At 37.3% G+C, this 13,613-nt stretch overlaps 1 protein-coding gene across 1 annotated transcript in view; it reads left to right on the forward strand.

Moving 5' to 3' along the window:
• The window catches only part of ANO2 (anoctamin 2, calcium activated chloride channel), a gene marked incomplete at its 5' end in the record, with an annotated part of 115,618 nt that overhangs the window by 69,677 nt on the left and 32,328 nt on the right, over positions 1–13,613 (forward strand). The window contains 4 exons of the mRNA XM_010132534.1: positions 5,039–5,240; positions 10,242–10,353; positions 11,656–11,713; positions 12,594–12,694. Of these exons, the coding sequence (XP_010130836.1) occupies positions 5,039–5,240; positions 10,242–10,353; positions 11,656–11,713; positions 12,594–12,694 (473 nt within the window). The remainder of the gene's footprint in view (positions 1–5,038; positions 5,241–10,241; positions 10,354–11,655; positions 11,714–12,593; positions 12,695–13,613) is intronic.

Consider the following 13,613-nt stretch of genomic DNA (forward strand, 5'->3'; position numbering starts at 1 on the left):
TGGATAATAAACCTTAAACTACATTGCAGAGGATCCTGTTATCCCCCTGGTTAAAGAAATTACTGAATGAAAGCATGTATTAACATCTAAAGCAAGTAAAAAATGGCAATGACAAGCAAGATGACAACACCTAAAGCAAGTAAAAAATGCCAGTTGACACCACGAGGGCATTTGACATGGGAAATTTACTTAGGGACTAAATTATTCTGGAATGGCTAAATGTATTTCTAATTCACTGGAATTTACATATACTGCAACAGATACCCTGCGAAGATTTAATTTCCTTTTCTGACAATCAAAATAATTTTATATTCACACTGAAGTTATTGTCTGCATTTTTATAAATACATGTATATCCATTTATGAAGATATATGTATTGTATATTAAGTATATTTTCTGTACCTATCATTGAAATATATTCATGTATGTACTTGCAACATATTGAGGGAGTTTGCTGTCCTGAGGCCATGCCAAGCAATTGCTTTTTAGACAGAACCTCTAATTGGCATCACTTGGGACTTTGCTTAAAGCAGAGTATACTGAGTGTGACTAAGCATATAGTCCTGATTTAGCTTTAACAATTCATTCTTTTGCAGACAAGGTGCTCTTGACTTTAACCACGTATTTAAATCTCTCCTAAGCATAAGCTTATAGTGCTTTCCTGAGTCACAGCCTATGTATTACACTCCCTGCTTACCACAATATCTCAGAGAGATTTATAAATGTAAATTTATAAAGATAAAGCTTGGATTCTTCAACTTCTGTTAGTGACTAGTAAAACTCTGCTGGCTTTCACCTTTAGAGAAGTGGCTACAATGTTTTTTTCAGCATACTGTGAACATTGGTAAGATGTAAGCACCTACAGGTGACAACTTACAAACCATGCATGAAATTCAAGTCAGCTCTTGATGAGGGGGAGCCAGCTCTGCTTTCCCATGTGGAGATTACAATCTACTCTTTACGTAATGTTTAGGGTTTTTTTTTCTTCCTTTTCTGCTGGATTAGTTAAACAGGAATTGGAAACACCAGACTAACATTTGCTGTCAGCCTGTGCAATAGAATTGCACTGAGGAAACTGAATTGGTCTTATCTACCTCTGTTATTATTTTTCATACAGACTAGTATTTTAGTTGTAAGCACTATGTACGTAATAGCTAAGGAAATCTTGAATCGACTTGTGCGAGTGAACATACACAGCACACAGACATAGGGGACTCAGACACAGATAGGCGCACAGAAATGCTGCAGTTCTAGTGCTGCAACACTGATTGTTGAATCCTTAACACCACATTTTCCAGGCTCAAGGGTCAGTGGCACAAAGGCAGAACATAGATATTTTCCATAAAGGTGTCTACATTTCTATAGAATGATGCTCATATGTTCTGTTCATCCTTCCCCCGGCTTTATATACCATAATTTCCCTTGATTCTTGAAGCCGCAAACCGTGTTGTTATTGTAAAATCTGTTCTCTTTCAATTGCATGTTTCATGTACATCACTTTTGTGAATCCTCTTTCAAGAATCCTGTTGTATTTCTTTCTTCCTGGCTTTTCTTCCATCTTTATTAAGCTAGGTTATGGTGTTTGTTTCTTTAAAAGTGTGGGTTGAAAAAAAAGTTGGATTTGGTTCTTCTTCTTGATTCAGTCTTGGTGTTTTACAGCACCAAACAATCCCAAGGATCATTTTACACATTTACAGATTCTTTAAAATCTGATCGCAGCTCTTTTGTTGTATACAAAGCCTCACTTGACTACAGAGGAGTCTGAAGACCCAATCTTGATTGAAACAATATCTTTTGCAGGTATTTGAGGACAGAAGTTCTTATTTTTTCCCAGTAAGACCAGTGGTGGCAGGAGGTCTAGGCTTAGCTGGGCACATACAAGTTTGCCTTATGTGTGATTAGCAATAACATATGTCACGGCTTAGGAACTCCACATTTAGAAGGTACATGTTGCGACAAGGATTTCCAAGTATGTGATGAAAATGTTGCTAGCCACCAGAAGAGAGCAGGACGGCATGGAGCAATGGCATCACTGGAGCCTTTCTTTGGGTTCGTTGGGTTTGGCTCCATCAGAGGAAGGAAGAAAACCGATTAGTATCATGGTACAAGAGTTCAGCCTGTTCCTTCTTTTGGACTCTATTGCCCTATTCTTATTCACATGGCATAATACTTGATTCTGTAATAGCCCCACAGGGGAGCCAAGGAACTATTTGGACATTAAATTGTTATCCTACTTGGATGAGTGTATCAGTCTAGCCCACGAGGTTTTATAGCTTCCTTCTCAGATCTAGTATGCTTTCCCCTTTGTCTTCATTCATACCAGGCTCAGTAGGTGACCTCTTCTGCAGCCAATTTTCACATCTGTTTCTAAGCAATTCAGTCCTTGACAGATTAGTTCAGATAGTCAATGAAGAAACTCTGTCTGCCATTGTAGGGGATAAAACCAGCCAGATGAAAAGTTGACAATGACAACAAAACCCAAAGTAAGCACCTGAATGAAAGGTGACCATCCGATCTGGAATTTGGGCAAAAGAGTTATTAAAAGGAACAGGAGAAATGCTGTGAAGATACAGGAACCACTCCCTGTCAGCAACTGTCTGGGGAGTTAGAACTATGCTCTCAGTTACTGTGCAGTTCTACAAGCCCTACTCAATTTTTTCTTATTGCTGGATGCACACATAATGAAGACTCCTAGAGGAGTGTTTTTCCATCTGTGTCTAAGCAGATGTTTAAAAACAGATGGGCAACCGAGGAGTTTCTGAAGCCCTAGTGCTTTTACAAAATCACTATCTTCGTTCTTTAGACAAAAAAAAATAGATTTTTGGGGGGTAACTTGTGCACCTTGCTATGGCACTGTATGAACTGAAAAGGCTGCAAGAGCACAAGCCTCTGATAGTATCTCATTCTCCAATAATCTTTCTCATTGCTATGGATCCATTAAATCCTTTGATCAGGTTTAAGAGTTTGCTCTTCAACTTCTGTGACTTAAAATTTCCTTTTTCTCTGTTTAGTGATTACTGTCATTGATGACTCCTTTTCCTGTACTGTTAAGATATCATTTCTAAGTGGAAGCTTGTGATAAAAATAGGTGTTTATGGAGGCCCAGAGAGCTCATCATCTCCAGAATGATACATGAATTTTACTTTGCTGATTTTCCTTGTCCACCATCATAGTAAAAATTTCAAAGAAATCCACAAGGAAAAGAAAAGGAGTATTTGGAAGGTGATTAAGAGGAATGAATCTGTGACCCAAACCAAGAAAAAGAGTTTAAGGTATCTGCAGAGGTGGAAGATAAACTGGATTACTGCCAGGAGGTGCTTTTTTGTTTTCTCTCCATACTGGGGATGTTACTCAGTACTGTAGTGATCACTTCTGCAACAGACAAGTTTTACGAAAGTTCTGATCTTTGTTTTCCTGCACAACTTTTGTCATAGCAAGAGCTGAGCCGATAGTTTAACATAAATAAGGTTTTTTGTCTGCATGCTTGGTAGGTAAATTAAAAAGAAAAAGATAAAAACAGGCAGAAAAATTAGAACGGTTTTCTCCACACAATGAAAACTACAAAAGGAAAGGAAATAATATTTTATGTTATTTGAAACATTTTCATTCATGTTTTATGTTTTCATTCGTGTTTTAGGCTTAGACTTTTTTCTTTAGACCAGTATTTGAATTAAAAATATTAGTATGAAGCAAAAGCTCATAATTCACTTACATTTCATTTAAAAGTAATGAAACTTTTCTTTAAAAAGTCAAAATTAGATGTATTACTAGATCTAACATTTTATTACTATTTTCTCAGAAAAATATTAATGAATTTCATCTGATATGTCCAGGAGTTTCTCCGACTTGTTATTTTTTAGTATATTTACTAGTTCTCCATTAAAGCTAAATGTGCCGGTTTAATCTTCAACCTTTAATATAGCTCTGATTCTTGTTCTGGTTCTTTTGCACTAGCACTTTTTCATAAGACAACCTTCCTCTGTATGCAGGAATTCAATAAACTATTGCTGGGACATTAAAATGAACCGTTAAATTTCCTTAAACTTGCATTGTGAATGAGGGCCCTTAGGCCCATTGAAATAATTGCAGTAGTCTAATCTTTTGCATTTAGGTAGTCTCTTTCATCTGAGGATCTCAAGATGTTTTACCTAAAATAATGAATGTACATTGGAATTCTTGCCAAAGGCAAAAATGAAAGAGAAAAATGTACCCTCTCCCCTTTTCCTGCCATGGCTATAAAAATTTGCTGGTTTTTTTCTTGTTATTTTATTGACTTTTTTTATTGTGGAGTGGGTTTTTGTTTTTGTTTTTTGAAACCAGAATACCACAGCCCTGTGAAACTCAAATGCTTCTTGTGGGAATTTGGCCTTAAGTAGCAGGGCTGACTTTCCACATCTCAAGGTTCAAAGCCAGCCCATGAAGGATGTCAGGATACTAACTGATTTCAGGAACAGAAATGTAATTCAAAGTCCCACTTACCCTATTTAGGGCAATCTGAAAATAATAATAACAAAGGAAATACTTATTTTATTTTTTCAATTTGTTGCAGAAGTTGAGCGAACACAGCTGGGGAGTGGCACCTCACTGGAGAGTAAGGTGCCACTTCTGCTGTGCAGAAGTGAACCCATTTCAGCTAGTAAGGCCTTTTTACTTGACTGCACATACACGTAGGCCCTTCAGTCCAAGCCACCTGAATCGTTTGCTAGATAAAAGACCTTCTTCTACCTGCTTTTGAATCTGAACTACCAGAGTTTGCCAGTACTGCATGAACAATATGTGGAACTTTAATCAAAGAGAACATGCACATCTTTAGGAACTCATGTGCCAGTTCAGACCTCTGCATCCATTTTCTTCACTATGTCCCTGACTGAGAGTTTTGAATATTCACATTTTAATTTTTTTATCCCAGTATTATTGTTGCTCTAAGAAATAACCATACAATGCCAATTTATAGAGCAAACCCAATATATCAGTCAAAGCTTCAGTTTAAATGCTAGTATCGAACTTCAACTAATCTGTCTGTACATTTCTTTGCAGATTATGCTGACGTTTTCAGCAGTGTTTGGTGTGATTGTGTACCGAATCACAACAGCAGCAGCTTTGTCATTCAGCACAAATGAGACAACCAGGTCAAACGTTCGAGTGACTGTGACCGCAACTGCTGTCATCATTAACCTCGTTGTGATACTTATACTTGACGAAATCTATGGAGCTGTTGCCAAATGGCTGACAGAAATTGGTAAAACTATCTTACCACATTCCTCATTAGTACTTTACATGCGTTGACATGAGAGTATGCAAGGAGATTCTAGTGGGAATATTCCTCACTGAAGAGTGCCAGTGAAAATACTCAGGCCTATGGGGTACAACGCTCAGACATGCCTCTGTGAACTAGCGGTCTAAGCCGTCACACGCAGTGTGCCAGTGATGGGACTAATCGGCCTGGCTATTATGCCATGTTAACACGGCTGTGCTATTTCCAGGATCTCAGCTGGTATTTCTGCATTGCTCTGGCTCTGGGCCAAGACCCACTTAACCAGTGCTGCTTGAGAATTTTTGAGCTGGTACCTATTTTGATATATATCTTCACCTCTAGGAGCTTGGTTTACTGAAAGTCACTGGTTTGTTCAAGCGTTACTTGCTCTGGCAAAGCTACACTAGCAAATGCTTACCATATTATGTTGCTGATAGGATTTTTACCAGGTCCTTACCACTCAAGGGACTTTTTGGACATTATAGGGACATGTTTGAGCTGGATTTTTTTAATAACAATATCTATTTCACTGAGATGTTGGATAATTTATGGGTTTTTTTAAATGTTGTCATATTGTTACAAGCTTAACAATGTATTTACATTTTTTAAAGGAGAGTCACCACAGGGGTTTAGGCTCAGGTTTTGTTTTATGTATAAATGAGACCAAAGACGTTTGCTGATAGGGCCCCAACATGAGATTCTTATAGCCGTCATTAAGTATTGTTTCCCCACATTTTTATACACCACTTCTAATTCTATATGCTTCAAAGTCTAGGAACACAAAACATTGAAAATCAATCAGCAACCACAGATGCCTTGAACTATAGCAACCTGTCAATTTTGGGTATCTAAACTCATTTAGATACCCAAATTAGAAACTTTTTGATAATTGGATCTTGACTCAATCATTCAAAATTGCAAATTCTCTCCCTGTGAAATCTACAGTGACGTGAAGCTGGCTGGAACTAGCAGACTTTTGGTTAAAACTTTAAGAATTCTGAAGAATTTTGCTTCTTATTCTCACTTTCTTAAGACACTTTCTAAGTCACAAGTGAAAAATGTCTGGTTTAGCCTCATTTCTGAAGAACACCATAAACTGAAGTCTTGTGGTTGCCATAATAGAGGACTAATCCCAATTTTTTGAAATACATTCCTGTGGTTTTACCTACAAGGATAGCCTGATAGTTTAGATTAAATTTGTAAAGTATTTGAAAGAAATGAAGACAAGGCATTTCATTTTCACAAAATGCCACCATATGGGGTTAATTTGTTTGTTTCTATTTGGAACCAGCTTTGGGCAGAATGTAGCAGGCTTACACAAATGAACTGTTCTAGTGGCACACAGAAGTTCAGTCTTACTGTCCAGGCCAAAACTACACCCAGATCTTCAGCTTTCATATAACTGACAAGCTGCTAACTGTGTGTGACCTGATCTATTCTGTCCACTGCATATGCTCAGGTAAGACAGGGCACAGCTGCTAAGGCATGACTCTGCTGAGCGGAAAGAGTAGGAAGAGCTAGAGGTGAAGGTGAATTTTTCCTCTCTGTCAGTCTCTAGGCAAAAGTTGGGAAGTAAAAACTGCTGCCATTGCCTCTCAGGGGGAAGCACTGAAGGAAAATGCCTCATTTAGAACTGTGAAAGAAAAAGCATTTCTTACTTGCTGATTATTCTCCCCCTGCCACTTTACATTTAATTACAATCCTGCTACCTTTATTTAGGTAACATTCCTAATTAGCCATCAGATGTTTTGTTTAGGAAGGTTCCAGTCTGAGTAATGTCTAGTGATACAAGTTGCAGGAGTTAGAAAGTTTATTCAGGCAGCTTTCTCCAGCACTAGGCTCAGATGCCAACTGTACTCAAAATAAAAATCAGTTGCAATCCATTCATGCTGCTAAATGCTCCTTAACTTGCAAACTTTCATTTTGCTGAGCAGACCAAAACATGCTCAATTCTCTTTTCATGCTGCAGCTAATCAACAAGCTGAGGAACGCTTTTGTTGGGCTAGAGGAACAACCTTCACAGCATAAGTTTGTATTCCAAGCCCAAGCACTTCAGTCTTTGCTCAAGTGAAAAATTAGAGTACATCTGTAATCACAAGAATAGTACCACTGACAGCAATTAAAGAATGCTTTGTAGGACCAAAGTAATGCATCTGCCTCAATGGCTGCTGAATCAGTGCTTGGGGGAAAAAAGTAGTAGTGTTGTTGTAATCAATACAGAGAGCTCATACAAGATACATTAGGACTCCACACACCTCTAGCGGATTCAGCAACGTAGGTCACTGATGCTCCCTTACCACTGATCAGACCAGCAAAAGTGCAGTCAAAATGATGCATCTGCCTCAATGGCTGCTGAATCAGTGCTTGGGGGAAAAAAGTAGTAGTGTTGTTGTAATCAATACAGAGAGCTCATACAAGATACATTAGGACTCCACACACCTCTAGCGGATTCAGCAACGTAGGTCACTGATGCTCCCTTACCACTGATCAGACCAGCAAAAGTGCAGACGCACCTCTAGCAGATTCAGCAACGTAGGTCACTGATGCTCCGTTACCACTGATCAGACCAGCAAAAGTGCAGACTATATCCTGATATTCTCCGATTGAATATGTCATCTTCAGTAATCAGGTGGTGTCAGACTTGATTTACAACTCATTTGCTCTCTTGTAACTTCACCTGGGCCAAAGAAAAGCTAGTAAAATGGGAACAATATCAAAACTTCTTGAGTTTTTGCCTTATAAAGGCACCAATTCCTTCAGTGAGCTAAGGTCCATGCCCAGATATCTCAGCTCATTCTCTACCTGCAAAGTTTCAGATGCACAGTTTTGGCGTAACATGCTGTACAACCAACCATATATTATGAATGTACCATCTTTTTTTTTTTTCCTAAACTTTTCTTTGTTAATAATGCATCTCTTGTATACATTTCTCGGGCAGCAGACTCCACTAGCTAGAGGACAAATTCTATGCATGCCTCTATTGTTATGGTGTAGTATATCTGACTGTGGGGAGGGAGTGAAGTGCTGAGTGAGTCTCTGGAACCATATATGGTGTGCAAATTTTCATTCAGAGACTGAGCTCATCTTTGTGGGGGTTATCCATAAGGCAAAGGCCGGTATTCTTCTCCCTCACATTGATAGCTGCAGTTCTGTTACTCGATTTTACTGTTGTCCTGAGGATCTGCCCAGCATACGGGATCATCTACAAATTGTGCAAATTGTCTGAAGGTTGTATTAAGCTTTTCTGTATTATAGGTGCATGATGGCTTAGGGCTTCCCAGATTGTATATTGACTTTTTATGAAAACACGGTTGAAAGAATGAAAAATAAAGCTGGGCAGTGGGGACTCATGAGAGTTTAACTGTTTAGTTGCTCAAATAAACACCATGCTTCTTTTTTTTTAAGAAAAAACAAACAAAACCAAAGCAATGAAAACACCTAAACTGTGCCCCAAAACATAACTGTAAAACAGTATTTTTAATGAAGTGCTTAAAGCCAGAATTCTGAAACTACCTTATTATTTCACACTTTGTGCCACAGAAATTCAGTCAAGAACAAGCCACAATAAAATTATCTGCTCTCACATTAGTTAGCAGCACAGAATGAGCATGGCAGTGCCAGAATTTAACTCATATAGAATCTCTAAAAGAGGATCCTACTGTCAATTTGAAGAGCTTCTGTCTTAGGTGTTCTGTTGGTAGAAAATTGCTACAGAAATTGGAAATAAATACGGGAACAGAGTAATGAATACTGAAAATATTTAAGATGCATTTTCACAAGTTTTCTAAAGAAGTCTGCAAATGTAGAATATATATCATGAATAGAGAAGCATCAGCAAAAATATGCATTTACATTGCAGGGCAATTAACAATTCACTTACTGCCCTATTCAGAAAAGTACTTAGTCTTTACTTTAAGCACTTTAACAGTCTCATTATAGAAGAAAAAGGCTTGCCCACACAAAGATAATAAGGCTTCTAAAGTGTTTTTTTCTGGATTAAAAAAAGATTTTTTTGTAATGAGGGTGGTGAAACACTGGAACCATGTGCCCAGAGAGGTGGTAGATGTTCCATCCTTGGAAACATTCAAGATCAGGCTGGACAAGGCTCTGAGCAACCTGATCTAGCTGAAAATGTCCCTGCTCACTGCAGGGGGAGTTAGACTACATGACCTTTAAAGGTCCTTTCCAACCCAAAATATTCTGTGATTCTGTGGGTCTTTGAATTGAGAATATTAATGCTTTGGGTTTTTTCATTGTGTAACTGATTTAATTATGTATGTTAATATGTATAAGCTTATTTACATTAAAGCCATTTATACTGCTTTATTTTTGTGCAACTGAATATTGAAACCCAATTATTTTTTGCATCAAAGTCCAGATAGCTAGTAGGAGAACTATGTAAATATATGGTAGTAATTTCTATCTATTTAATATATACATTAAGTTAATAAAATATATTTAGTGATATTATATAATAATGCACTAGATATCAGAGTAAATTACAGAGGAGGTCTGTGCTAAGATTTCTCAGATGCGGTCTGAAGCAGAGGAAGGTGGTGTGGTCTGCCTGGACCTCACCAAGACAATGGAAGAGACTGCAAAAGAATTAATGTGTTGTCATGTCCTGACTGAGGTTTCAGGATCTCTTGGGGTTTTTGCCACCATTGTATTGGATGGACAGCCATGAATTTGACATAAGCCGTCAGAGCCCTATCAGAGAATCAATTTCATTATGTTGTCATTATTAGTATTTCTATCAAAGAATCTGCAATTTCTCTCTGGACATTTGGAAAGACTCTGAAAGTCAGGAGTAAGTGAGAGAGCACTGGTACAAGTTAAAGATTGTGTATTAATACAAATTAAAAGTATGAAAGAAAAAACAGTACAGGCTCAAAGTTTGGTTTGCTTATATATTTGTGGTTATCAGGGATGTTTATATATTTACCAATTAATTTCTGTGGTTTACTTTTTTTTTTTTCACTGCAGAGATACCAAAAACAGAGAAAACCTTTGAGGAGAGACTGATTTTGAAGGCATTCCTATTGAAGTTTGTGAATTCTTATGCACCAATTTTTTATGTTGCCTTTTTTAAGGGAAGGTAGGATAAATGTCCTTTACATACAGTTGTTTATGCATATAGATACTTGTGCGTGCGTCCTTCTATGTCTGTCTTAGTGGATCTGTGCTTAAAAATAGGGACAAAGGGCTACCTACCTAAGACTGGGTCCTAAGACTGTCCATTTTCAGCAGCTGCTAAAAAATATCATAAACAGAGTTATCTAAAGCTTGTTTTTGAATAGTAGGGCAAGATGTGGAGTATACTGTTCTGAAATGGAATCATTTTAGTTTTCTTTCTAAAATAAGTATAACCCACACCTCCAAAAATAATTCCCGTTAGTTAAAAATTGGTGTTGTGTTTATAATTGACTGGTATTGCTTACAGGTCTTCACTTTCCACATTTCAGCAAATTTTTCTTGAATCATCATTTAGCAAAGAAATATTTTCCTGTTTCATTTAAAATTGTGGAACTACTTTATCACTTTCTCAACATTTTGCGCTATTTGCCTGTATCAAGTTAAATTAAGAAATAGTTATAGTCAATGGAAGTTGCAGGTTTTGGCAAATGAACTGATTGACCAAAAGGCTAATTCAGCTGTCCTGCTAAATAAGTGTGACTTCCTATGGGTCCGGGATCAGTGTCTTTTGGGAACCAGTTATCCACAATGTAACACATGCTTTTGAACGGGAAGCTTAAAATAATTGTTTGCTAAAACTTTGGCAAAAATGTTTAAAACTGGATTCTGTTTCATAGAATTTTTCTGTTCCCTTTGGGGACTGTAAAATTTGTTAATCTATACTCCTAACTAATCCTATTCAGCATCATTGATTTAAAAATTGACGATACATTTTGCCATCAGTTGTAAATATTGTAAGACATTAATTTAAAAATACCAATTCCTTTCTCGTGTGTGTTGTATGGTGATAATAAAGTCAATCTCATCATTGCTTTTCCCTGTGTAATGAGAAGAGCTTTGATTGTGTGTAGATATGTAATTGTTCCATTCAGGCCATTACTCGCAAGAAAATGGGAGCTAGTATACGTGTTCCCAGTTTAGTTTGTGATCTCTAATCAAGGAAGGGAGATCTTTATTATCATTTTTTAGCAAAGAAAAATATTTTATTACAATTATTTCATCAAAATGTAGTAGAAAAACACTTGTAGAGGCCCCCTACATTAAAATACTTTTATATAAAGTTGAGTAGTTGTCAAATCTTTTAAAATTCATGTTGAAGTAGCTAGTTCTGAAATATTTCAGCTAACATGAATGAACAATTACGTTGTTAAAATTAACTTTCCCCCCATTTTTATATTATTTCACGTGTTGTTATTGCTTTCAGATTTGTTGGCCGTCCCGGTCACTATGTATATGTGTTTGATGGCTATCGAATGGAAGAGGTAAGTACATCTGAAATTCAAACAAAAAATACTTAACAAAAAGAAATATGTGTACAGTGTATTTCAGTGGAGTCTAGACAATAAGGGAAAACCAGAAAACATGTTAGAACAAGAACAATCTTCAACATAAGTAGACAAAACCCAAATTTTCACTCTGAGGCACCTGTATGTTCTCTCATTCTACAGTTTTGAGTACTTTGCAGTCTTTCTTAGGTGGAGCTTCACCATTTCCACGTTTTACAACTGGGCACTAAGGAACAAACAGATTAAATTATTTGACCAAGGCCCAGAGGAAACCTGTGGCAGAGTGAGAACTTCAATCTGCTTTCCCATTCTGTAGCTCACTAGAACCCTAGCAATTTTAACAGCCTTTAAAGTTATAGCCATTTTGTGCTAAACCTGTAAACTTTTTTCTTTGTTTTTTCAAAATCCCTCTTAATTGTTGAGGGTATTCACTTGAAAATCAATAGAATACTCAAGATTTTACAATAAAGCTTATACGTAATTCTTTGCAAGATTTAAGACTTTAAGATTTTCTTCCCACCCGCCCCATGGAAGACATCGGTTTGGAAGAGTATTGGTGTTACTGCATTATGTTTATTACACTGATTATATAGTAAATATATTAAAAGGAAATATGGTAGCCCCAGGGTACAGGAAGTTATTTCTGAGCTCTGCATATTTTCCATAATGCAGTTTTATAGGTGGAGATGAAACACATTGTCAAGGATAGAATTGCAGCGATTGACAAACTCTGTGCTTCCGCACAAATTGGTGGTTGGGTGGTGGGCACATAAAGACATCGGTAGCTCTTCCAGGTAGGTACTTTTACATTAATTCTCATACTCCCTTCACACTCTTTGGTTTTGTTTAACTACAGTGTGCTCCAGGAGGCTGTCTGATGGAACTCTGTATTCAGCTGAGCATCATCATGCTTGGAAAACAACTGATTCAAAATAACCTGTTTGAAATTGGAATCCCGTATGTATTCCAGCCTTCTCCATTACCATACATTATTCCTGACACTGTAAATCAAAGCCTTCTTCCTTACTCAAGGAACTTTTGCCACTGACTACAATGGGTTCTAATTGAATCTGATGATAAATTACATTTCTGGTTGTGATTAAATGGTCTGGCTGTATTTTATGTTGAATAATCGGCTATATCTGCAGTAATGGTTTAAAGAAAGTGATTGAATATATTAAATAATTGATCTAAATTAATTTTAGAAACCTGGGAAAACAGGCAAGGTGTGATAGATCTCTTGGGAAGTTTCAGAGAAGCTTTCAGAGTTGCAGCTTTGAATACAAATTAGTACAAAGTGGAGGAGAGATGGCACAGAGAAAAGCAATAGCTCATAAAAGCTGTTAAAGTGTATTACTTGATATATGACTATTTTATGGATTTACAGATGAAATCCACACACTTCTAAGGTTCCTGTATGTCAGTACTTCATTGCATGAAGCAGGAGCTAGAATACGGGAGAGATGCTGACATGCTGCTCAGTGGCTCTCTGCCACAGAAAGCTTAGTGCATCATGTCCTCTGCTCCAAATACATCAAGAAAACTCTCTTGGTCTGTCCAGTGTTAAGGGGATCCTCAGGCAGGAGAACCCACTGAGAATGTCCTGCTCCTGCCTCTCCGCAGGTTTGCTCTTTTTCCTGTTAATGAAACCGCCCTTGTTGGTGGCAGTGGTCTGTGAAACTTTATCGGATGAAGAGTCCTGGCTTACATCCCAGCCTCAACTGCACTGAAGTTAGTGGGAATCTTTCAACTTTTGTGCCAGTATCTTTTGGATCACTTCCCTAAGGAAGGTCTTGAAGATGCAAGCTAGAAACCAAGATGATAGATACTTAAAAGTTTATGAAATGTTTTAAAAATTATCCCTTTTCCGCTCTTT

Source organism: Buceros rhinoceros, unplaced genomic scaffold, assembly GCF_000710305.1.
Source record: "Buceros rhinoceros silvestris isolate BGI_N320 unplaced genomic scaffold, ASM71030v1 scaffold3390, whole genome shotgun sequence".
Lineage (NCBI taxonomy): Eukaryota > Metazoa > Chordata > Aves > Bucerotiformes > Bucerotidae > Buceros > Buceros rhinoceros.